Source organism: Saimiri boliviensis, chromosome 1 (assembly GCF_048565385.1).
Source record: "Saimiri boliviensis isolate mSaiBol1 chromosome 1, mSaiBol1.pri, whole genome shotgun sequence".
In the NCBI taxonomy this organism is placed as follows: domain Eukaryota; kingdom Metazoa; phylum Chordata; class Mammalia; order Primates; family Cebidae; genus Saimiri; species Saimiri boliviensis.
Window position 1 is genome coordinate 239,244,359 of NC_133449.1, and position 27,456 is coordinate 239,271,814.

Sequence of the window (27,456 nt, forward strand, 5' to 3'; positions counted from 1 at the left end):
CACACTCCCCTCCCTCTCCCTTGGCATCTGATCTTTTTTTTTTTTTTTCCTGTAAATTCAGTAATCTCACCAGCAACAAGCTTTGCTTTCAATAAGTGTATCTGCCAACTTAAACAGCATCTCCTAAGGCAACAGAATAATGAAAGACACATGTAGGTACTTGCCTGTCATCAGATGCAAGCTCACGTCTGCCTGAAATTGGGCCTGTAATTCTGCTGATCCTCGGGTTCAGGACAGCGTGGCTGAGAGTGGTCTAGAATGCGGCCCTTAGTCTAAACAGCAGATGAGAGATGTAAGAGGCCAACCTTTTTCATCCCTGCTGGGCTCTTGACCAGTCATTGCTCTTTAGTTCAAGGGGGAGATGTGAGTGATTGCTCAAACACTTGGCAGACAGAAAGGTCTTAAGACAGCAAGTAGTGAATTCCGCCTCATTCCTGCTAGTGCATTTGAGGCAGTGCTTTCCAAGCCCAAACTCATGATCCAACCAGAACATCTCCAAGAACAGTCACTCCTTCACACAGCCAAGGCTCCACCACCCCCAACCGGGCCAGGGCCCTAAGCAACTCCTGATCTGAGCCCCTCCTCAGATGAGACAGAGTTTGCGCCTGTCCCTCTCATAATGCAGTCAACGGTGCACCTTCCTTTGTGGATATACAAAGACTTTGTTTAAAAGCTTGCAAAGTCTGAAGAACGGAAAAGTGTGAAAAAGCTGAAACACTTGAAAGGAGTTGTAGTTCTGTCCACAAAAAAAGCTTCCTACTTTTTTGCAGCTAGGGCTACCATCAGAAATCAGTGGCTGATTCATCCAGGCCTACAGGAATTCCCTCTTTCCACCCCACCCCCGCCACCTACAGACTGACTTGAGCACCCTTTGATGCCCTTCCTGTGTCAGTGAACGGCTTACAAATGTCCAGTGCCCTTAGCTTTGCCAAACAAGTAAAAGCTTCGAGGGCTGCTAGGGCTCATAAAGACATATTCATTATAAAAATTTTTATTTTTGTTTTAAAATGAACCTAACAGGGTACACTAAAAAAAACAACTCATAAACATAGTTTACATCTTCCACCTTCTGAACTGACAGCCTAAATGTCATCTCAAGCACAGGACTACCACAGATGTGCTGCGATTTTTTTTTTCTTTTTCAAGAAGTTTCCACCATTGTTAAATTGCTATATTAAAATTAAATCTAGAATCCACATATTTTACCTTCCACAATAACAAGGGTGAGAGTAACTCATATAACCACTGTATTCCTCCACCTTGAAGAATCTCCTCAGATAGCTGAAGTAGAGTCCTTATCAGAAAGCAGTGGCAGTAACCCATTGTGTGCTGACAGGTTTTTAATCCTATCTGGAAATCAATCATTTCCCTCCCTTCCCTTCTCCCTTGGGGAGTCACAAAACAGGCACGGAGCACCAGATTAACTTTCCTATGATTTAAAAGGACCTTCTGAAGGATATGAATTAGGTTTCCTCAAAAGTTCGGTACTGCTGGTATGCAGGTTCTGAAGTCTCATAACTAATCTAAAGAACTCCAAGAGCGCCCATTCAAGCACCTCAGGCAACGCTGATTTTAGGAACTTAGGGCTGAGGACGCACAGGCGTGCTGACAAAGCAAGGGCTCTCCTCCCAGGGCTGAATGCTCATAATAGAAGTCTCCAACTCGCATGTGGATAGCGTTTCCAAAGCTCATTTATAAGTTGGCTTTGCGAAATCCAGAACACATTTTCCCTCAAAAAACGTTATAAGTGGTGGTTAGGTCCCCAGATTAGACCCCCTGAAGTCTCTTTCACTCAAGTGATTTTTGAATGACTACATTGGCGATGACTGCAAACGGGCATGTTTCAGTAACATAAAGGGTAATATAAACTTTAGTAAACAAACATGGAAACCTAACTCACTTATGATAGCTTCTATTTTATGTCTAAGTCTATCAAGACTAATGGAAAAATCTCATCCCTCCACCCCTGATTTTCATAATTGATGTCAGAGGCAAGGAGCTGACGGAGCTGGGGAAAAGCAAAGGGCTGGGAGGCAGGCGGCAGAAGAGGTGTGGCAATGCCAGAGAACAATGCCTGGGTTTCTACTGCATTCCCATGCTGGGGCCTGTCTCTAGGACCCCATGTCCTGTGGGAGGCACCCACTCCCTGCTTCTGCTCCAACAATCTGAGGAGCAGGTAATGAAGCCCAAGTTTCTTAGATCCCAGAGAAGAGTAATGTAGTGAGCTGGAGAAGAACGAGGGCTGGGGGCGAAGGAAGACACGCACCACTGGGTGTCACCCGGCTGTTCCCAAGGTGTGCTGCTTACCCAGCTGGGGTGGCACACTCGCTCATGCTCTCAGCTTCCCTCCATTAGGTTTTTAGCTACCCTCAAGGCAGTGGAGATTTTCTCTTCCCTTTGGTGACCCCAGAATCCAGACCATCACTTGGCATAGAGTAAGCACATAATAGGTGGCTGAACAGTGGTGACAGGAAATGATCTCCAGTTCTTTAGGGATTTCCAGATGGGTATTCACCCAGTTATTCATTCACTCACCAAATAGTCCATCAACGGTCTTCTAAGAGAAAAAATTCAAATGGTTGCTTGACTGAGAGGGTATCTATGTTAACACCCCCACCCCACCACAGGCAGTCTCCTTTCAAAGAGTAGTTGAAATATCTGGTAAGTGGTGACTATAAACACCTATTAAAATGCAGCTTTATGGGAAGCTACCATAGTAGCACAGTGGTAGATGCTACTGGGTTAACAGAATTCCTACAATGGCTTGTTCAATTAACCAACGTCGTTTGATGAAAGAAATTGTTTAGTTACGAAGTCCAATGCCCAATATGATATTATTTTAAAATGAAACAATTTAGGCCAGGTGTAGTGGCTCACACCCGTAATCCCAGCACTTTGGGAGACCAAGGTGGGTAGATCACCTGAGGTCAGGAGTTCAAGACTAGCCTGGCAAATATGGTGAAACTCCATCTCTACAAAATTACAAAAATTAGCCAGGCATGGTGGCTCATGCCTATAATCCCAACTACTTGGGAGGCTGAGGCAGGAGAATCACTTGAACCCAGGACAGGAGGTGGAGGTTGCAGTGAGCTGAGATTGCACCATTGCACTCCAGGCTGGGAAAATGAGTGAAATCCCATCTCCAAAAAAAAAAAAAAAAAAGAAAGAAAAGAAAAGAAAAGAAAAGAAAAGAAAAGAAAAGAAAGAAAGAAAGAAAGAAAGAATGTAAATACTTCAATGTGTGTTTAACTGGATTTCGTGACAGAACCACTTAGTGCCAGGGTAGATAATATGTCTAAGCAGTATTTTTAAAACCCTGTACATCTGGTTTTATAGAAATACAATACAAAAAGACCACGGAGAGCTACCATAATATAGAACTGATGGTTGACAGACTAAAAAATTAAAAAGGGATAAAAGTTGAATGAATAGAAAAAGCAGAAATGAAAGAGTGATACATTTCACATGCACCTAATTCTACTCTTCTTTAGTGGTAAGAACAAAACCAACTGGAACAGGAAAATGACTCTGAATTTTAAATAATGAGTAAGCATATATTCCTTTTCCTAAAGGAAGAGACAAAAATAGAAGAGAAAGAAGGTATCATTACTGGTAAATGGGCAGGTCTTGACAGAAGGAAATTACAGGACCTGATTATAACAATGCATTTCAACTTCCCTACATAAAAATGCTCATGTCTTAATTCCTTGGTAATATTTACAAAGCTATCGTATTTCCCCTCTATCTCACCTTTTCAAATCATGCTGCAATACTAGGTATGAGCCTAATGCTGACATCCATAGCAGTCTGCCAGAAAATACAAACATGTTTCATTTCCTTCAGAAAATATCTCTTGGTTTATTATGGCCTCACTCCAACCACTCTTCTGTTTGGGTTTTGCTTTTATTATGCTCTACTCATTTAAATTCATCAATATGTTGCTTTGTAACAGTTTACATTTTTGTGCACACATATATAGGTGTACTACGTAAAAATTGAAACAAATAACATATGGGTCTTCCAATTTCTCCTGCACCACCTCTTTCTTTAGCTGTTACAGTGCTTAGTTACCAGTGGCAGACAAATAATTTTTGCCAAAACAATTGACCAAACATGTAATGTCAACAAAGGGTATCAAATGATTTGGGTAGTGCCTCATATAAAAAAGCTTAGAATTCCAAATATGAACAGATGTAAAGAAAAAATAAGGGCACCATACAAAACCATGTTGGCTTTACTCATAAATTTATTAGGGTATCTACCAACACACACAATCACAAACAGAATACTAATAAATGGAAATCTTAATTTTCTCAAGAATTGAAGAGTATTTAGATACAAGGGACAATGAGGGGAGGTGGATTTAAGATAATATATTATTAAAAATCATAAACTGCTATGCTGGGGTTTTATATTTAAATCTAAGTCATCTTAATAACTGAATTTACATAGCCATTCAATTAGTGCAGAAAACCCCATTAAAAAGAACATTTTTGGCCAGGCATGGTGGCTCATGCCTGTAATCCCAGCACTCTGGGAGGCCAAGGCCCACGGATCCCTCTTGAGGTCAAGAGTCAGACCAGTCTGGCCAACATGGCAAAACCCAATCTCTAAAAATAAAAAAAATTAGCTGGGATTGTTGGCATGTGCTGGTGCTTCCAGCTACTGGAGAGGCTGAGGCAGAAGACTCGCTTGAACCCAGGAGGCAGAGGTTGCAATGAATCGAGATCATGACATTGCACTCCAGCCTGGGCGAGAGTGAGATCCTGTCAAAAAAAAAAAAAAAAAAAAAAAAGAGAGAACGTTTTCCCAGTATGGAAATACTTGAGAATTTTCAAAACAAAAACCTTTTTTGTTTGATCAAATGCACCTTAAAGACATTCAATGACTGGAGAAATGATGGTGTTTAGGGCAGTGGTCTTTGTATGGTGCCCATGGTCTGGGAAAACAGGCCCTGGCACCAAAGCCCAGTGTCACCACTGGCCTGTCCTATTTCAGTTGGGCAGGAAATAATGGATTTCAGAAGCTAGAATGAAGGAAAACCTGAACTAACAACAGAGTTAGAAAAATGTTTTCAGTCTGTAGTTCCAGCTACACCAGAGACTAAGGCAGGAGGATTTCTTGATCCCAGGATGTCAAAGCTACAGTGAGCCATGTTCGTGCCACTACACTCTAGCCTGGGTGACAGAGCAAGACCGTCTCAAAAAAAAAAAAAAAAAAAAAAAAGGCCAGGTACAGTGACTCACACCTGTAATCTTAGCACTTTAGGAAGCTGAGGTGGGCAGATCGCTTGAGACCAGCCTGGGCAACATGGCGAAACCCCATCTCTATAGAAAAGTTCACGAGGCATGATGGTACATGCCTATAGTTCCAGCTACACAGGAGGCTAAAGTTGGAGAATCAAGGGAGCCCAGAAGATTGAGAATGTGGTGAGTCGTGATCACACCACTGCACTCCAGCCTGGGTAACAGAACAAGACCCCATCTCAAAAAAAAAAAAAAAAAAAAAAAAAAAAAAAAAAAAGAGAGAGAGAAAGAAAAAAGAAAAAAAGAAAAAAAAGAAAGAAAAAATATTTTCAAAATCAATCATGAAGCCTCTAAAATGTGTCCAATTAAAATCCACTTACCCATTAAGATAGAATTCTAGCTCAAAAAAGTAATTTTAAGAGCGTCGTGAGAACAGAATACTTGAATTTATCAATTCAAAGCACAGGTAAAAGTTCCTTGTCAAATCACATATTTCCAAGTACCTTATTCAAGAGTACAATCAAAAGAATTCTATTTCGATCACACTACTTACTACACCTGTAAGAATGGCAAACACCTTTTAATTTTAGTTCTTCCTTTTTACCAATAGGTGGCAATCTTTATTGCTAAGACAATTTAGGCAAAGTATTCAGCTTCAGAAAAACTGCCTTTCCTCTTTCCTTTTAAGGCTCAGCATTTTTTTTTTCTCTTACTAATGAGCTATTTGATAGTAATCACAAAACCAAGATATTTGTTATTTATTAAGCTACTGCAATTTTGTCTTTGTTAAAGAAAAAGAAGTCCCAGAAATCTCTTTAAAAAGACACACACAGCTGGACGCAGAGACTCACACCTGTAATCCCAGCACTTTGGGAGGCTGAGGCAGGTGGAGTATTTGAGGTCAGGAGTTCCAGACCAGCCTGGCCAACATGATGAAATCCCATCTCTACTAAAAATACAAAAAATAGCTGGGCATGGTGGGCGGGTGCCTATAATCCTAGCTACTTGGGAGGCTGAGGGCAAGAGAATACCTAGAACCTGAAAGGCAGAGGTTGCGTGAGCCAAGATCAAGCCACTGCACTGTGGCCTAGGCCATAAGAGTAAAACTCTGTCTTAAAAAAAAAAAAAAAAGAAAAAAAGACACACACCAAGTGGACAAAGCAAAAGAGACTCTGCAGGGGAGGGGATGGCTAGGCATGGTTTTGACAGTACTATGACTTCCAAATAAGACAAAGTATAGAATACACTCATACAGCATACTAAAGACTTGAATGGTTCACAACCAAATTGCACGGGTAGTGAAGACATAATGTAAAAAGAATACAGGTGTTTACCAGAAAACATCCTTCAAGGGACAAGACGTATAAATGCAATGGAAACTCTGTCTCAAGAAACAAAACTTTATTCCAGTGATCTCTTTGGGGAAACATGTACACAGCTGCTCAGCAAATTCACTGTTCCCCTTCATTGCAACTGAAGAAGACACTCAAGTATGTGTCTTAGAAAAAACTAATCAGTCTTACCATGTTTACTAACTTATGTAATCCTGCAATAATTTAACTTCTTCTTTGGACAGCCTCAAAGAAGGTGAAGAAGAGTTCATCACTACTCTCCATAAAACACTGCTTCATATAATTTTCAACTGTTTAAATTGGTCCTTGGTCTTTATTTTCCATGGCTAAACAATTTCTTTTCCTTTTCTTCAGGTTTAAATGCATCATTTAAGTCTAAACAACCTTTTTTCTTGTTTGCCTCAAATGTTTGTTTTTTTTTTTAATTTTTATTTCTGAGTGCCTCACTGAAATCCTTGGCTTGATAGAGGTCATCAATTCTATTTTACAGATGAGAAAACCAGGGTTAAATATGTTACCGTCTTTAGGTCACACAGCACATTAGTCACAGCAATTAGGACTAACGGTTAGCCAAGGGCATTGTTCAGAGCTCTGAGATGTCCAGTCTGTTTGCAAGTGCTCCACGTAAGCAGGAACAATGAATGGAAAAGGACAAAAGTGCAATGCTGCTTTGGTGATACCATAACATCAGTAACAACTCTTTATCCTGTATATCTCTCACATGCTCATAGGATCCAAACAACATATTCAAAACTCAACCAGCTTTTTTAAAGCATATTTGTCTAAATTCTTAAACTTTCTAAGGCATACAACCACCAATAAATATATTTACACATAATGCAATAAAGAATTATAAAAATATAATCTTTTTCCTCCAACTAAGAGGCTCTTTGGGTTAAAAAATAAGAGACAGTTAATGCAACCCATCACATATTCCACACTGTATTCTTCTCCAATGCTGAAATCGATTTCTTCCTTTTGAAGTCAGCAGCTGAGTCTCAGAGAATCAACCCAAAGCAGAGTGACTTGGATCCCTGACTTAATCTGGCAATTAACTGAGTCCCTTTACCACCCCCCCCCACCTCGTTTTGCCCCATCAATAAGAGAAAAATTATTCCTTATGCAAAGGGATGCAGAGAGGTTGATAAAACTCCATGCTACTTTGGATTTCTTAGAAATTGTCCATAAAACCAATGGGACATGTTATGAGATGTAATATCATAGATGATGTTCGGTTAAAGCTATGGTTTCTTAACATCTAGTCCCAGAGAGTCACATTAGATCTGAGAAGTTCGAACAAGTACATTTTTCCAAAACGCATGTTGTCTTATAACTATTATTCCAAAGCAAAGGAAGAATACTCCAAATTAGCAATGGATGTGAGCAGTTAACTATTTAGTGAACAGCAGCATTCATATACATTCAGCAAGAATTACAATGTGGTTATAGCTTAAACTCCTGTTTTGTTTTGTTTTGTTTTGTTTAGGTTCAGAACAGAGGTTTAATACGCAAAAGAAAGAGAAAAGCTCTTTGCAGCAGAGAGGGGTCCTGGAGAAACCGGTGGCCCTAAAACTCATCTTCATACACACAGAAATTGTTATTACTTGATATAAAATAGGTAGTTAGAAAAAAGTTTTCACAAGAACCACTGAGTAAACTTAATGTTTCTAATTAAAATACCCATAAATAAATCCCAAAGTCTTTAATTATGACCCATTTTGTCAAGAGACTTTCAAACATATGCTTTCTGCTAAATCCCACTGGGGCAAAAAAAAAGAATTTACCGTCACTCAAGTCCTGTACCTATACAAATACACTCCATACAACTGTTTTCTGCATCCGATTCTTTTTTTCTTCTACCTAACTGGGGGGGAAAATCAGTTAAATTATGTCAATTTAAAAACGTTTTTATATATAAATAAAAAGTCACTAAGGATGGCTGGTTAACAGAATTCTGGTTTGCCCTGGATAAACATATATTGCTGCTTATATGCATCGGCAATTTAATCTTAGTAGAGAATATCATGCAGCCACAGAACACTCCAGATTCATGCTTTAATTTAAACTACAGCTGTTTAATCTTCTCATTGTAAGAGACCAGAATACCTAACACTTGATTCTAGAAGAGCAGGAAGTAAACAAGAGTGAAGAGAGGAAACTGAAGTTACTCAATTGTCCATGAAGCTTAAGGAGGCATTTTACATAGTTCCAATTAAGTAGCTCCTCATTATTCTCATTCATTTAATCGTTTCATGGCAGACTATTCAAAATCTGCATCCCAACGGTAACTTATTTCTGCTCCTGATCCACCAAAATTAATTGAGCAGCTACTTTATGCTGAAGCCCTGGGCTGGGAGGTAGTCTTGATGCTACAGTAGCTTCTTTTGTTAACGAGTTGAACTGCCACTAAAGGAAAAGAAAGGCTGCAATGGATATACTTGTTTGCAGTTGGTTTACACATATTTTCTCCAGTGACCATTCTGGGAAAGAAAGAAAGGTATAACTATTCACACAAATTTGGTAGACAGAACTTTCTAGCTCCACCCTCTTGTAATTCACTGGAACTTCCCATGAAGAATTTTCTAGGTTATGACCTCCATAGATGGTTCTTCCCAGGGCTGAATTTTCTCTGAGGAAAATCCTCTCATATAGTTAAGAGTTCAAAAGAGAGGACATATTTTTTTTTAAAACAGGAAACAGAACATCAAAACCTTTCAAAGTTTTATGTGTCTAATCACAGCGCTGAAACTAATCTTTTCTTAATCAAAATTATACTTGAACCGTCAGAGAGCCTAGATTTTACATGTTCACAAAACAACAATGCTTCTGATACCAAGAACAGAAATACAACGTATGTTTCACATAATGCAGAAGCGAAGGGCTCAAATGGGCCTTCCTCTTTCATCGTGGCCTTTCGTAAAAATTGCGACAGTGAACCAGTGGGAATTCTAACAGGAAAGAAGTCCCATCAGAGGCTGGCTTTTTTTTTTTTTTTTTTTTTAAGGCTTTGCTTATGCAGAAAATTCTTGCTTTTTCCATTATGCGGTGTCTAGGGGAAGGTGGGAAGAGGAAGGCTTCTCTCTATACTTGTAGAGCACTGTAATTTAAAATGAGTCATGCAAAACATAAATGAAAACGTTAACCTCTGAGATGGGGGTTCAGCAAATTTTATTCCCGTTTAGATCCAGTTTTCTCTGCCAAACTTGACTAAACACAAACCAGGGGCTTTCCCTGGGTAGTCACGCTCCAACTTACCAAGACACTGAAGGCCAAGTTCAAAAGAAGGTAAGCTCAAGAAGGAGGCCTCTAGAATTAAGAAATCCTTGGCCATGGCTCAGCACATGGACAGGCCTTGGACTATCCATTCAACCCAGCATACCTTCCATTTCACAGGTGTGACTTTCCACCCCCCATCACAGCTCCGGGGATATCCTAACTCCTTAGAGGGGTAGAATGATCTGGCCTGGCGGTAAGCCATATCACGGTAGCTACACCGTCTCCCGGGTCCAGCCTGGGAAAGCATTTGAGTGCCTATCTACCCATGGAAGACCTCTTTTAGGGCCGGCTGCCTTGCCTCACTGGAAGTCATGCTTGCAAAAAAATCATTAAACATGTGATGATTTAACGGAACCACTCAGCAACTAGGACTTTTCTTTGGCTTCATACATTATGAGTAGGATGTAAAGTTTCACCACTGTGTATTCTCTGAGCAAGATTCAACTTGAGGCCACATGAAAAACTTCAGATACTTGATGCATGTTGTAGCTCCGAGTGCTCCAAGAGCTGTTTCTTTCCTCTATGCAAAGATTAAATTTTTGCCTAACCCATCAATTAAAACAGAAACATTTTTCTAGGTTGGAATTGCGGAAGTGTGACTCCATATTCCAAACTAACAATATCCAAATAGCACAAGACTTTTATCTAAATGAAATGAGGGCATTGCTTTAACCTGTAATACTTCATATTCTTCCGTTTTTATTTCAAATAAACTTTGAAAGAAGTTGATGCATTTTGTCCAAATGTGCATGCAAATTGTCACATAAGTCTCTGATTTGATACGTGGTTCTAGGACACGATTTTGACAGAAATGAGATATTGGTCAGTCAAGCATTTTTAATATCTGTAAGATTCTTAAATTAGTTTGAAGGCAACTGGTGTATGGGTAAAGATCACAGAAATGCAAGATTGTACTTAAAAATCTACAATTTACAGGCAACTACTTGCTAAGATTTAGTTAATACAGCTAGAGGGTCCTTTCCTCCTGCAATTCACTTTGAGGGTGGTACAGTGTGAGGCTGAGAAGCACCATCCTTCAGTGAGAGAGTCTGCATGCAAAGACACACTCTTCACCAGCCACTAGTGTTGGACTTAGAGCAAGTTTCTTTTTCTTTCTAAGCCTCAACCTGTAAACAGGACTAAGTGGACTAAGTGAGATCAGGCAGGTAGAGCAGAAAGCGCATGGTGCCTGGCACGAAGCAAATGCTCGATGCAGGCCTGCAAATGTGTGAGTAAGGAGCCACGTGGAAGAAATTTTAAATTTTTCATCTCAGAGGTCAAACATTTCACCTTGCATGTATTTAAGAAAAGGAAAATGTAGCAACCAGATGTAATGAACTAAAAAGAGTAATGTAAAAAAAAATTGCAACTTCCACCTTTTCAGCAAATCAAAAATTCAGAATGATTCAACTACATATCCATAAATGAAAGGCTCAGAATAAGGTAACAAAATTAATCAAACATGCACTGGTTTTACAAAAAATATTAAGTATCAACTCTTCATTTTAACCCTTATAAACAAAAGATTTTTTTCCTCTCATTTTAGGAGGCTTCAATTACTATTAACTAGTAGTCATCAGTATTATTAATAGCTACTATAACTATTAAACTCCACCCAGTCCATTTCCTTCTCTTAGGAAATTATACATTAAATGTGAGACCAAATAATCTGAAGATTACTAACACATTTGCTAAGTTATAATTTAAAACATTTCAATATGTGAACTAAACAGCATTTGGTACTGGTGAAAGATGGTCCCTTGGGAGTTCACTGAATCAAGAGACTAGTCATCATCTAAACAAAACCCTCAACAATATTTTTAATGTGTTCTAGAAAACAGAATGAGTGGGGTTGCCTGGGAGGTGGAGAGGGGCAGTGGTTTTGTATTTTGGAAAAAGACCATTGTGAAACTCACCCCTTCCTTCTAGAAGATATGAAAGGCAACTAGTCTCACAGCTACACCACAACAAAACCAGGAAGGAAAGAAGACAGGAGGGAAGGAAAAAATATTTTCATTCTTTTAGAGTTAAGGAACATAATTACCCCAAATATTAAAGGGATGTTAATGACTAGGTTGGAATTCACTGAAAGTAGTTACAGGAATAAGAACAGTTACAGTGACAATGCACTTCCGTGACCATACTGGGGTAGGCAAAGAGGTCTCAGAGTCTGTTGCACAGACTCAGGATCCTGGCAAAGAAAAAACAAGAGTAATCACTGTTTGCATCTTGTCAAATTTTTCCTTGGTGAGGGCCAAAGTTAGATGATTCCAATCACAGAAGGGCTGGAGAGATGTGGTCTGACAAGAACTGGAGCTTTGGTTAAACAACTGTGAATTTTATGCTCCACTATGTTTAAACTTCCTCTAAATGTTAAAGCTGACCAGGTTTCTCAAGTTTCCCCTAAGGGGAAGATTAGACCACAAGTGACAGTTACAATATAACTGTACATGTAAGGCCAATCCAAACAATGAAGGCTAGTGAAGTGGCGAGTTAGAGCTAGCTTTCAATCCTTTCTCTAACACTGCTTTTAGTGAAACAGCACATTCAATTATAAAGGCAGATTTGTACAGTGCACCCAATAATGGCTTTTCTATATTGCCTTACTATCAGATATGGTTCAAATATAACATTTACTATATATCATATACAAATACATATTATATACATATATATTAAAATCATGTATATATTAAATACATATTCTATACTATCGTATACAAACACATATTACATATCATATACAAATACACGATACGTATTTTTATATATGATATATATATAAAAGTTGAATATTATATAGATCTACAATGTTATCTACAACATTAAGATGTGCAAGCCGAGTGAGGGCTACACCGAAGGTTACAGTTTTAGCCAGTGAAACGCCATAGGCTTCAACATGCAGAAGAAATGAACTGCCCTTTAAAAGGAATCATCTCTTTCCAGCCTGTGGTTCTTATGAGGTTCTTTTGCTGTAAGGAATAGTAACTCACACATCTGCTTTATTCTTTTTAGTTTTTCTTGGGTCTGTTTCCTGAGAGGAAAAATCTGCTTGTTTAACTCACTTTGTCATATCAGACCGCATCATACGTCACTGGCAAGCCAGGGAGTCATCTGCCTTTGGCTCCAGGGTGCCCTGTGGCTGCTGAGAAGTCAGCAACATCAAGCAGTGTGAACTTAACCCCCGCCGCCCCTTTCGCTGTACTGCAGAGTTGCCTACGAGCACTAGCTCGAGAGTCGGACTGTTTGGAGTCAAATCCCAGTTCCTCCACTAGCTGTGTGACCTTGGGCCAGCATCTAACTAAACTTTATCTTTAAAACAGGTATGATAAGGCCAGTGTCATCGAATTCTTAGAAAAAGTAACCAGTCGATGGAGTAAACGTTTAGCACAGTACCTGAAAAATAATGTGCTGAAGAAATATAGGTATATGGTCAATTTTATATGTGTGTATGTATGTGTATATATGTACATGCCTATGTTTATGTCTGTATTTCTTTAATATTCATACACAGTAAACATTTTCCCTGTCTGTAATATTTTTATGCTTTCTTTGTTGCCTATCTTTTGGAATATATATTTCTAGGTGTTTAGAAGACATATACTTTATTGTTTTATTATTTTGGTAATTACTTTTTAAGTTAACCAAAATGAATTACTTTTAAATTTATACCTTTTCAAATCACAAAACTTAACAATAAAAAGGCAACCTTTAGGTCCTCCCATCTGAAAATGAGCTCCTGCTTATCAGCGAATGCCTCTCAATTTGCCTTTCCACATAAAATATAAGGAGGAAGCTCAGTAAGTTCTTAAGTCACCCTCTTTTCTCCTCAAAGCTCTACTAAATTCAATGCACTATCTTTTTGGCATTTATTGCTAGAAAGGAGAAGAAAAACAACTTTGTTCCCTGGCAGCAAATAGCTTGCCAGTTATTTTGGCAAAGTACTTTAGTATTATTAAAAAGAAATGCTCCTATTTTTCATTGATTTCACATCAGAAATATGGGGAACGCTTTCAAAAATGCACACATGCATGAAAACTTATTATAATGATGTTCTATTTCACTCGAGGTGGTTTCCTGTTTATAAACACTTGTAATTCTCCTATTAGATATTCTCTCTGTACATCTTCTCTTTCATTTTATGTTTTTATCCTTTAGATTCTAAAAGAGCTTTTTCTTGTTTCTCCCTCACAACACAGAATTTATTTTCAGCTCATTACCCCCCTCACATGAATTTTAATGTGCTATTACAGTTTTAACTTAGTCTTTTTTTATTGTTTCACTCCGATTTCATCCTATCCTACTGTCTTTTCCACTCATAACCTTCTACTTTCTGTCCCTTTCATGAGGGACAAAAACGAATAATAATAATAAAAAACAGAAATATTGTAACAGAAATAAATCATAATAAATCAGTTCTGGAGGTCAGCTCTTCTTTCAAATCTCCAATATGGTCTCCCTTTTTCTTTTATAGATGGATCTAGTTAAGCAGGCTTGGTTACGTTCACTAAACGAGGAAAGATCTACCCACACCTGGTGACTGCTCTGAGCCAAGGGATCCACTGGGTGCTGGTTTTAGACCTACAGTTGGCAGGTTGAGATGAACAGGCCAATCCCAAAGTGGTTTTCATTTCAACCTAGTTTTGGTGAGTCTGAGAGAAAATTCTCCTGCGTTCACCGCCTGGCTTTTTGAGGCTCTGAATGATGCAGAGCCTGTAATACTCAAAACCCTCAGTGAACGCAAGTCTTTCTAACTCTACACCACCTCCAGTACTTTATCTTCATGGATCAGATTCTTGGGATGTACTTACCATTCTAGCTCTCTCTGGTTATTTTCTGAATTGTGACCTCTTACGAATTTGAAAGGCCCTGTCAGAGAGAAGAGGTATGGGATGGAGTGGGGAGGGACATGGGGCTTGGGGCGGCGGGTACGCAATTCCTGAGGACAGTTCCACGGGCCCTTTCTGAATTATAGAGAGAGTTAGGGAGGAGATGGGTCTGTCCCGCAATTTTTAGTTGGTCAAAACTCATCCTATTATATTTTTTCACTCCGGTTCTGTTGAATTTACAGTAAGCATTTCTCCCCACTAATTCTAGTTGTATGTGTTTAGAATTTGTTTTCTTCCTATCTTCTTAGGGACTGTAGTGAGAAGAGGCTCCCTCAGGAACTCTCGAGAAGCTGTGTCAGGACTACCAGTCAGAGGCCTTTTTAACTCGGAAACATTTAAAAAAAATTTTTTTCCAGTGGGAAAACATGCATAAATAAGCAAAAATAAACGCATTCAAGAAGTTCTGCTGACACTAACTGCCTCTGAGAGACGTCACATTGTCCTACTAGACACCTGAAAATAAAATCACCTGTGTCTTTCATTTATGCCCTCATCCACCCCTCTCCCCTTGGAATTCAGGTAACAGAAACACAAATGTTATAAATTTGGAAGTGACCGACTTTCCTGAGAAATATGGTTGACATTCAAAGGAATTTGGCAATTTACTTAGTCTTTTTAAATGGCGTTTACTGCTAACCTCGACATAATTCAGGTATAAGACTTCAACATTCATTTGAGTCAACTTCAGGTTTCTTGCTCTCACAAATTTCAAGCAGCCGCTATCCACATGCCAAAACACACAATTCTTATGCTGGATACCCTCAAATTTTTGGCTTTTAAGCAAGTAATAACTCCAGTCTGCACCCCATTTTAATCAAAATGATATGAGTCTAAAATAAGAAAACTTGAAACTCAGGGAAACATTTAAGGCAAGACATTAAACTTCTTCAAAAGTAACAGGAATGAAGGTAAATCTATTTATCAATGTTATATGGCTTTTGAGTTATCAGATCATGGTGTATTTCTTCCTGAGAAAATTTTGCGTTTACGCGCATACACCCAAACTTTGTCTTAGTTTCAAGGCCTTATCCATCTCTTTGTAATTCAATCCTTTCAAATATTTATGATAAGAAAATGTTCTAAGTCACATATAAATTTGAGGCAAATTTCTGGAGTTGTATGAATGTAATAACTAGTGAAACTTAGCAGATAAAGCAGACGTAACTGAAGACCACCCAAAAAGCAGAATTCAGTTACCGATCACTTCACAAAGAACCACTTAAGGAGATCCCCACGACTGCCTGCCTTGCCCAGAATGTTCTTCAATCTTGTGAATGCGCCTTCACTATGAAGTCCCCTTTCTTTTTAAATATTTACAACATCAAATGAGCTTCAGTTTTTTAATCTCAAAAAGTTATCATATGGCATCTTTGCAAGGTGGTTGTGAGGGTCAACTGAAAAATGTCTATAAAATATCTGGCAGGGCTGGGTGCAGTGGCTCATGCTCATAATCCCAGCACTTTGGGAGGCTGAGGTGGGTGGATCACCTGAGGTCAGGAGTTCAAGACCAGCCTGACCAATATGGTAAAACCTCATCTCTACTGAAAATACAAAAATTAGCCAGGTGTGGTGGCGTGCACCTGTAGCCCCAGCTACTCACTAGGCTGAGACAGGAGAACTGCTTGAACCCAGGAGGTGGAGGTTGCAGTGAGCTGAGACTGTGTCACTTCACTCCAGCCTCGGCGACAGAGTGAGACTGTCTCAAAAAAAAAAAAAAAAAAAAAAAAAAAAAAACGCCTGGCAGAATAATCAGCAAAGAGTAGGTCTGCAAATGTTTAGGTTTGTTTTGAAGAAGGTATTTTCAAAAGTTAAACAGCCCCACAGGGAAGTGTTAGACAAAACTATAATATATACTTTGATATATTCTAAACAAATTCATTATATCCCATTCCTTGGTACTCCACAGATATTCCTTCTTATTTAGCAATAAAATCATCTTTTTCTAACTTCTTCAAACACCTCTGAATCAAAAATAAGAAAACTTATTTTTTGCTACCTGAAAGAACATGGTAAGATTTAAGTAGCCATCCTTTGAAATTATACATTAATGATGCCACAAATATTTAGCTATGTTTCTATAGCTGGAACACAAGAATCCAAAAAAAAAAAACTTCAAATGAATTGTTTACTAATTTTTAAAAATCTTAAGCATCGAAAATTATTTTTATTATTTTTATTTTTTTGAGACAGAATCTTACTCTGTCACTCAGGCTGGAGTGCAATGGCACAATCTTGGCTCACTGCAACCTCTGCCTTCCAGGTTCAAGTGATTCTCCTGCCTCAGCCTCCCTAGTAGCTAGGGTAGTAGGAATTCACCGCCATACCTGGCTAATTTTTGTATTTTCAGTAGAGATGGTGTTTCACCCTGTTGGCCAGGCTCTTGATCTCCTAACCTCAAGTGATCCGCCGACCTCAGCCTCCCAAAGTGCTGGGATTACAGGTGTGAGCTACTGCACTTGACCTCAAAAATTATTTTTTAAAATAGAATAAAAATAAAACCATCAGTGTTTAATTAGGATTCACACTAGTTAAAAGGTTAACATAGTATAATATCTAACATCATAAAAATTAATCTTATTAATGCCCTTGAGTAATTTTGAAAACTGCTTTTTATAAAAAAGAAAAAGTAGCAGGCTAGAACCAGTGCTTGCTGTGGCACTGGTCCCATGTGCTAAGTCTGAGAGCATCATGTCAGTTTTCTTCTTTAGGAGAAAGCTGGGAGGATGACAATGACAACCCCAGATAGTCACTCTGATTTCACAATGCAGCCTTGTCTAATGCCTATGTTAACATGTTACCTCTTAGGTAGATTTAGAGGGGTCTGAATAAACAAATGTCATAACCAGCACTTCTACTTACTTTCGAAAATTTAACAAAAAAAAAATTTATGAAAAAAATCTGTAGGAACTCCAAGCACAGATCATGTCAATGACGTTAGCTCTACTGCACAGACCGTTCAAAGGAGGTAGTAAGTCTCAAACCAGTTTAGATACCAGCAATTGCTAACTGCCCACCAACAGAGGTGGAGCCTAAACTTTCACGCTGGTGAAACATATCCTAAAACCATACACGATGTGGATTTGCAAAAACTTGATACCAGGTGGGCACTCTGATAAGCAAAAATCCCATACAATCCATGGACCAGTCTCCAATCAGATCGTGCAATGAGGTCACGTAAGTACATCTTTCTAACCATCCTAGATTGTTTATCCACATAGTCGTCTCCCTGCATTCCCTTATTCTCCTATACAGGGTTTCTGGATCAAATTATTGGGGAAAAACTACTAGTGAGAACCAACTTTTCTGGGTCTTATTTCTCCAACGATTCTTCTGATTAGGAATAGGACTAAAATAAAAACTTTGGCAAAACTCAAAACAGGCCGCATTTAACTTTCACCTTACAATCAGAGAACACTGGGACTAGAAAGTTAAGGAATATATGGAAGACAAAGCAATGTGGAATTTCTGATTTATATTTCACTTATGCCTACATTCTTTACTATCTTGGATATCAGATTTGATCATCAAATTACAAATAGTCTCCTGCAATACACTGTAATAAATTCAGTTACAACTTCAATATGAATCAAACTATGACAGGACAGAATAACATATAGGCATTACATAATACAAGCCACCAACTGAGGATAGATAAACAGATGAATACAAACACAGCGCAAACACCTCCAAGCAAGAAACACTCCAGACCAGGTATTCCTGAAAATCGCAGCCATGCTTTAGGTGGCATAAAGTCATTGGGAGCAAGTTCTGCATACATAATTAAACAAAGGTTTCCTGCTTGTTTTGTTTTTAATTGCAAGGGTATATTTTAACAATGTATAATATGTTATCCATTATATTACACGGGTTTTGTTTTTAATTCAAAGTTACATTTTAACAATGTTTCTACTACAATAATTCCACACACTGTTTGTATACTGTGTGGAATTTTCATAGTAAAAATATTGTGGTCCTTTACGTAAATTGGTAAGAAGGAATAACACACTTATAAAGTATTCTGATAATATTTTGTTAAACAACTTGACGTTTTAGGTACACTATACCCAAGTAATTGAAATAAAGCCTATTTCTAGCTCACTGTATCCCCTCCCTGTGTCCTCCTCCACTTAGAGCCTAAGGACTGCTTTGATACTGAATGCTATAAACTCAAGACCTCAAAACATTAAAATATAATCCATCACGCAATTATGCTTCTCATTTCAAGCTATCAGACCATGTCATTTTCTCCTATCTGAGCCTTCAGACCAATGCTACATCCCTCCTCGGAAATTCATTAGCAACAAAGATACACATATATGCAAGAGCCAGCTGTACTGCTAACATCTGCTTGTTTTGTTTTTTACTGATCAAAACCTGGATATGTAAATGATGTCATATTTGGCACTCTTATTTGCCACAGGTAAAAAACTGTCCCCTTTTTGAGTGCTACTTAGCAGATGTGAAGGCACCCTTTGTTGTTGAATTTCAGAATTTCTAATTTTTTTTTCCTAACTCAGAGAAGAAATGCTTACTAATTGAATGCCTCCTGTAGACAAAGATGCATTCACGTAGAAACCAGAGAAGACTGACATCAAATTTATCAAAGAATCTATTGACAAGTTAAATAGAAGAGTTCCATATTTATGACAAAGAAAACTGTACTAGAATATCAACATTAATTTAGTTGCCAGGAAACAAAATACCCTCCCTCTAGTTAAATAACTCCTGTTTGAATCAGGGGTATATGACAGCTTTACTTAGTATGTACATATAAAGACACTGGACCCTTTTCCCATTTTTGAAAAGAGAACACAAAGAAGTGTATAGAGACAGAAGCCTTAACAAAGGCATCTGAACAAACATGTCACTTAAATAAGAAAATATAACTTGCCTACCATAGCCCTGTGATTCTAGAGGACAGAGGCAGAAACAGACACTTGGCAGAAAGCTTCTCCTCAAATAATGTTTTATTCTGAAACCCTGGACTTCACTGTCACTGCAGCTCTAGGAGAGAAGATCAAGTCATTCCCTTCAAATAACAGACTAGGGGAAGGAGGGAGAAAAGCCTTCCTCTCCACTCTGGGCAAGGCAGCCTCCCTACTCATGGGCCCCTCAGAGCGTGCCTCTGAATTCCTAAAGTGGCCAGGCCAGCTCAGGGTCAGAACCCTCTTGCTAAAAAAGCAAGAAAGGTGAGAATCCTGTCTCTTTTTGTCAATTTCATTTTCAAAAAAACCATGGATACATAAATTATTAATTAGGACTACTTTCTCTTACACATTTTCTGTTAATAACCAAAATTAACAGAAAAAATGTTTTTAAGAAATCAATAATTTATTGAGAATATAAATGCTCATGAGAGGGAGAACTGTGTTACAATATATAATTTAATATGCAAATGATATATTCTGTGACCATAAGAGAAGTGGTTAGGCTAATCTGATTTTAAACAGTTAGCACATTTGCTTTTTCCAGACACCTCTTTAATCAATTATATTGATTACATCTTTTAGAAATATTTCATTTCCTACTAAAACACAGAGGACAAACACTTAAATTGTTACGCCTGGGTAAAAAATCTCCACAATGCCCTGATGAACTTTTTGGATTGGTCAGAAGTTCATGACAGATCTCAAAGGCCTTCTAGGATCCCATAACTGGCCCAACTAGCTCACAACAACAGAGTGGTGGATAGATGCAGAATGAGAAGTCAGCACCATAAATTGGATGGTTTACCCCATCACTCTGGGGCTTAACAAGACAAACCTCCAAGTTCACAGCAAAAGCTTATTTAAGCAGGGAGGAAGGTGAAGAATGTTATGAGAAGGTACATTCTGAAAGAAAACAGAATTCATAAAAGCAGGAATTTGTGAAGCAAAGCAAATTACTTGCATTAGTACTATTTGCCACAAGGAGACAGCCGTAGGTTCTGACCAACGGGCTCAGTAGAGGTATGTAATCTGGTATCAGGTCACTATTTTCTGTGACCTCTGCACAGTGTAGTCAATGTTTGTGATTTATTGCAGCCCTGCTTTCTAGACAGGGAGCAACCACCAGGAAGGGACACTCAAATGCTGAGTGTGAAAAATGTAATAACAGCATGCCTCGGGAAACCATGAAAACCAACACCAATTGCAGGCTTTTTTTTCAGTTTAGAGGGATTTTGATCAAGATTTAAAATAAGCCATGCCAAATGCATGCTTTATGTTTTAGATTTGAAACCAGCTGAAATCCACTGTCAGAGTCTGCAGGGGCAGCCAGGGAGGGTTATGTAGGTCAGGATGGAGGTGGGTATGGACTCACACTCATAAGTAATCTCTCATGTTAGCAGGTTTCAATGCACTACACAAACTAACATGGGCAGACTCTCACTCATCTAAATATTCTGCATTAGCACAACTTTAATTAAAGGATCTCAAAGTAAGAGTTAAAACCACTGTCTTGAGAAATAGCCCCACTGGATGGCTTACATATGACAGAGGAATACATTTTTATTCCCATATCCCTATATCCCCACTTTCAATCAACTCATTTCCTTGTGTGCAAGAGAAAATATAGAACCCTGGCTGAATGGGGTTGTATGTGGCAGAATGGGATGCCAGGATCTGAGCAGCCTAAGGCAGAAAGAGCCAGAAGATTGTCTTTCAATAGCTGTCTCACCCAAGGGCATGTAACACCCACCTTGCACACTCAGCACACTCTTTATCTATATGAAACGTGGAAGAAGTTCTCTCCAAAGAACATAACATAGGATTCTACTGGCTCAGAGAAAAATGAAATAAAATGTGATTCTCATATTGGCAATTTTAGCCCCCATGCAAAGGGAAGGAGATAAAAGGATGGGAGAAAGGACACAGAATTTGCCCTGAGGACACTCGCTGACCGTGACAGACCCTCTACAGACTTGGCTTCAGTGACTGAAGGCACTGTCAGCTTAACCCGCTTCCCCACCAGCAGAACTACCTGCACCAGGCCCTGGTGAAGAAAATTTAAGAGTTCTGGAGACATACCAGGCAATGGTTAAGGTCAAGACAGGATGCCTCAGATGTGGAGGATGTAGATAACAAATAAGCTGTTATTTTCTAAAACACGATGGGCCATTAAGCCTTGTATGACTGCACATGACACTCAGAGCATGCGGCCAATTTCAAAAGCAACGCAGAAAGTGAAATAGCTAAGATGATGAGCTGCAGCAGCACATGTTTACCAGCATGCTGGGAACCTACCACTGTCCTAGATACTTAGGATAATAGGGGGGCCACAAAGATCCCTCCCCTTGAGGAACTGAAAAATCTAACAGGAAACAGACAATGAACAATAAATATAGTAAGTAAATGATACTGTGGGTTAAGTAATCAATGATTTGCAAAGGCAGAGAGGTAGGTCCCAGCATGGAGTCGCATGAGTAGAGCCGGACTCCATGAGAAGATTTGAGCAGAGAAGTGAGAGTGGATCAGTCAGGCAGATGTCCAGGGGAAGAGCTGTCTGAACAGAGGGTACAAAGTACAACCCTAAGGTGGGAGGGAGGCATCAGAGAGCATCTCAGGGCACACTGGCTCTTCGGTCTTGATTTCATCTTTTAGCACAAAACAAGGACTCAGGCCATGCTTACTGAATGTATTTAAGTCCAAAAACATCCAAGATTATCCAATTAAAACAATTCATTCAATCTATATGCCAGCGCTTCCTAAAAAACTGCATGCAAAATGTACTGGAAAAAAGCACATGTTCCTGAGAAGAGCTGCATGTAAGATTTTCTAATGGGTTTTTTTTTGACTCTTTCTCCCTAAAAGTTAAATGTCACAGCTTTATTTCTAAGAACATATAAGCAAAGAAGAAAAGTAGACTCTATTGTACAGGGAGGAGTCTCTCACAGAATGTACTTTTGACCAGAGTCTAATGACAATTTCCTTTTAAAATAGAGAGGGTAGCAAGGCTCAGCAGGACACAGACGCATGACAGGCATGCAGGCTGTCCTCGCCCCCTCTATCTAAGCTGCTGCCCATTCACGAGGTGTGCCAAGTCCAAAAACAAAACTGCCATGTGGTTCCTAGACCTGGAGTTGGGGGTTGGTGAGGAATAACCTTCTAAATGCAATCAACACAGCATGACATGAAAAACTGGCTAAGTCAGGTGGAGGGTGTTAAAAGAAAAGAGAAAAGGACTAAATAATTCAATTACAGTAAGAATAGAACAGAACTATCATTTCTTGCCTCCACACAATTTGTCACTGCAAAAGCTTTTCAAAGAAACACAGAGGCAAAAGAAACCAGTCTCATAGCTTCCAACATATGAAGTGTGTCCTTTTAACTACATTCCATATCAATTCAACATGCAACTCATAGGAGCTACTGAATTCTCACTTCACAGGAATATTTAAATGAGAATACAAGACCAACATTTCTAGAAAATTGAATGTTTACTATTACACTCCCCACACGACCCCCCAACACACTCTTTTCAACCTTTCAGTTATTCCTAATTTCTCATTTATATTCAGGCTCTAATACTTTCATGCACATTATCATGGGCCTTTTTCTTGAATTCAGCTAAAAATTTTCATTTCACTCCACCTTTCCATGTATTAAAGAAAAATGAAAAAGCTGCTAAAATTCTCAATTGTAATCACATTATATGAAAAAGCAAGCATTATAAAATAGTTTAGGATATAAAAAGAGAGAGCGACTTTTCCTATAAGGAAAGACTTGCTTATCTGTACACCATATCCAAAGAAACTTACATCTGATAGCAATTATCAAACGGAATTTTGTTTAGAAACTGCTTTTATAAAATTGTTTTGTAACCAATCTTGACGAGGTGCCCCATTCCACCTTTTAAATAATCCTCTGTAATTCAACTGAGATATTTTTATGATTCTGTATAACTCTGTATTCTGGGACAAATTAAATCATTTTTCCATTTGAATTAGCCTACTGAAGAAAGTGTTTTTAACTTAAAAAAATAAAAAGTCAAAAATACATAACTTGGTGGAGAAAAACAAATACGTATATATCTTCAATCTGCTAAGTGCTGCAATGGTTGATGAAATCACTTATGTATGTGCAAAGAGTCACAGTTTTTTTATTCATCTGCAAAGAAAAATTAACCTTGGGTTTTGAACAATATAATAAAAGATATTATTTGAACATTATAAAGTATAACATTTATGAAATAAGTATCCCTTTTGGACTGGGGATAGGAAAGAAAAGAGCTGCTCTTCAGGTATCATTAATAAATTCCTTGACTATAGCACAATATTCCCAATCCTATTATTACTCAGTACTGAAAGGCAGCTCTTACCCTTGCATTCCGCTTCTCTATTCTCATTGTCTCATTTACTTGTTTTGGAATAAGGCAACATTAAAGAAGGCATAATAGATTACTAGCAGTATCACAATCTCTTCCAGAATTTTCATATACCCTGTGATGCCAGTCAGATCTCCCCAATATATAACTACTACAGTTAGGCCCACCCATCTTAAACATTCCTTCCTATTCCTTTCTTAGACCCTAAGAAAAAAAGACTACACAAGAGAAAAAAGAAAAATGATTGTGATTTACTAGTGAGGAAACCAGTATTTGACAAAGCTGGTAACAGCAAAGCGGAGCATGAGGCTTGTCTCTGCGTGAAACAGAACAGAAGATAAACCTTAATGTGCCCGAAATGCAAGTATGGACCATCTCCAATAAGCAATAAGCGGTTTTTGAATGAAGGTGGTTTCCATTTAAGAAAAGTATTCAGTGAATTTTTTTTTTCCCCTCATGAAGGCAAACCAGACTATAGGCATTAATGCTACAAATGACACTACCCACAAAGGAAGCAAAATCCCTTTACTTTTATACTAACTATAGGACTGGGTTTCAGCTTTGGCCCCAGCAGTCCTGGAGAGGAAACCAAGAGGTAGATACCGGGTTATAAAAACAATGGTTTCTTCTCAGCTGAGTTCTGTGGTCACTTTATTACTCTTTACATTTTTCCATACAAACCATATTAAATAAACTTATTATTAGACTTACCCTCCACTTTCCCAAAATTATTATTAGATATACACAGGTTGAGTATTCCTTATCTGAAATGCTTGGAACCAAAAGTGTTCTAGATTTCATGCTGTTTAGGATTTTGGAATATTTGCATTATGCCACTTGACCACTCTTAATTTGAAAATTCTCCAGTGCAAATTTCCTTTGGGTATCAAAAAGTTTGGGGCTTTTCAGCATTTTAGATTTCATATTTTTGGACTAGGAATACCACCTACAATGCCAATTACAAAAATAAGAAATATAGTAGATGTTTAATTCAATGACAACTATAATAGTGTTGAAAGACACTTACTAAACAGGTTCTCAGATGCTGTGTCCCTACTTTTACAATTTCCAACCCCACAAACACAAATTTCCAGCTGTGTAATGACTGACCAAGCTTTTATGCACCATACATCAATTTGGGTACAGTTGTCAAGATAACTTCCACCCGGAACGTTAACAACCCAACCCAAACTTAAGACTTTTCATTAAAAAGAAGAAAAAACGGAGCCATTAAGCAGCCACTTATCAATACTGACCATACTGACCTTGCTGCTCCACATCTGCTTCAGTTTTGGAAGAACCTGGTGCAACAGGAAGAGGACGAGGTGGCCGGGGCTTTGGTGTGGGAGGTGAGATTTTTTTCCTTCCAATATATTCTACATAAGTTCCTGGAAAGTCCCCCCTTTCCCCTGTGGTTTCATTATAGCCATTTAACCAGCCAATTTCTTCAGGCCTGGACTCCTGTCCATCAGTGAATCCATGAGCTACTAAAGACCCTTTATTCACAGTCAATATGTCACCCAAGTGCAAGTCAATATCTTCTTCTCTTTCCTTTTTATAATCATACAGTGCTCTGTACTGGTACCCCTCAGCACTCATGTTTGCAAATCTGCTACCATGAAACAGTTGAGCCTGGTTGTACAGAGCAGTCTGATTTTACGTTTTTATGAAAAGTGAATTCAAAGAGTGTGTCAGAATTCCTATGATGTGTCCAGCAGAAGACAAAGGACCACTCTCCAAAGGTTTAAGAGGAGAGGTGAATGGCCATGCGGCTGTCCATCTGTCCTCCATCAATGGTGTGACTGAAGACAGGGTTCTACTTCCTCTGCGTGCCACAGTCCTCCCACTGGCTTCCTTTTCAGCAACTTGTCAACACTTTGAATCCAGGCTGACTCTCACAGTGAGGCCCAATCCTTTCTGGCACTTTTGTCACACTGTCCATCTGTCATCTAATTGTACCGTGGCACTCCACACACGAGCTTCACCTAGGAATGAAAAAAAACGAGACTTAAGAATGAACAACAAACTTTGCTATCTCTATTAATTGGAATTTCTACTTCTATTCAACAAGTACTTAATCGATTTGGCAGACAGACACAGGCCAGTGTGCTACTGCTTGACACAGTACACGCAACAAAAATTAGTAAGGCAGTCTCTGCCTTCCAAGAACACTGGGCGGGGGCAGAGGGGAGGAGTGCTGTCACGTGGCAATGTCTCAGAGATAAGACTGGTACACAAAGAGCCACTGCACTAGTACATATCATAAGAGGGGCAGAAACTAAACATTTGGGGTTCAGATGAGGGAGAAACCACACTAACTGCAGGAATCTGAAGACAGAATGGAATGTGTGGTGGGATGCTAGTCACGGAAGTGACTAAGAAAATGTCATATTCTGAGAAGAGCTAGAACAGGCAGTACAATCCGCCTGAAGTCAAAGAGGGAACAGTGGGATTTGGGTCCGAGATTTAGGCAGGGGCTGTCAGACATCAGATACGCCCGTGCTGACTTTTGTGAGAAACTCAGCCCTCAATGTGGAACACTGAAAGGGCTTGGAGAAAAGTGAGCAAGAGGATTAGACCTGCACTTGAGGAGTATCAAACCTAACCACAGTGTATGAAAGAGGTGCACTGCCGAGGTCTGGGCAAGAGACCGTGAGGACACAAACCAAGGTGGCAGCAGCAGGTGAGGAAAGGGGAGGAGTGAAATAAACACTCCAGAGAAAGAACATGTGGGATGCGGCAAATGCTTAAATGTGAGGCAAGAATGAGAGGAGCAAAGGGTGCCTGATCCTGCATGAATGACAGTTTGTAACACTATCAGGCAAAGAGAAACCTGGTGACCTGATGGGCTGACGGGGATTCTGGGTACCCCCGTGCAAGTGTGCTAGTGGCTGACTGAAATCCTGGTCTGTGATTCAGAAGAGGAAACACGCCAGAGATTTGGCAATCAGCCACAATTAGGCAAGGCTGAACTCAATGGAATGGGAATGTTCACAAGGACAAATTAAAAGTCAAAAAAATGATCTGAGGGCCAAATAGTGAAGTGCAATGTATGTAACTGAGGGAAAGTCAAGGTCTATAGACAACATCCCAAAATCAAGGAACAAGAGTTCAAGTAGGAAAATGTGATTCCTAAAACTAAATCCTACAGAGGCATCCAGACAGGAGAGACTGAGTCAAGGCTAAATAATTTGGAACTTTCCCCATGACAGAATCATGATGCAGATTCCAGTCCAATAATGAGGGCAATAACCACATCTTAAGGAGTTAAAAAATATCAGAGAGGAAGTGGCAATGTTTGCTGCAGATCACGCTATAAAGAGCTCGATGGAGGAAATGGGAAATGGAAGTGTTTTTCTTTTTCTTTTTTATTCTTAAACATAGTGGAGG

General features: G+C 39.0%; 1 protein-coding gene across 4 annotated transcripts in view; it reads right to left on the reverse strand.

Moving 5' to 3' along the window:
* PIK3R1 (phosphoinositide-3-kinase regulatory subunit 1) overlaps positions 1 to 27,456 on the reverse strand; it is an 85,279-nt gene that overhangs the window by 47,193 nt on the left and 10,630 nt on the right. For 2 of the 4 annotated variants that reach the window (XM_039465846.2, XM_010336553.3), the window contains exon 2: positions 25,323 to 26,051. In XM_039465846.2, the coding sequence (XP_039321780.1) occupies positions 25,323 to 25,665 (343 nt within the window). In that variant the 5' untranslated portion in view covers positions 25,666 to 26,051. Of the gene's footprint in view, positions 1 to 164; positions 816 to 25,322; positions 26,052 to 27,456 lie in introns of those variants that run through there. The other 2 variants (XM_039465926.2, XM_074385226.1) reach the window with 2 other exon arrangements.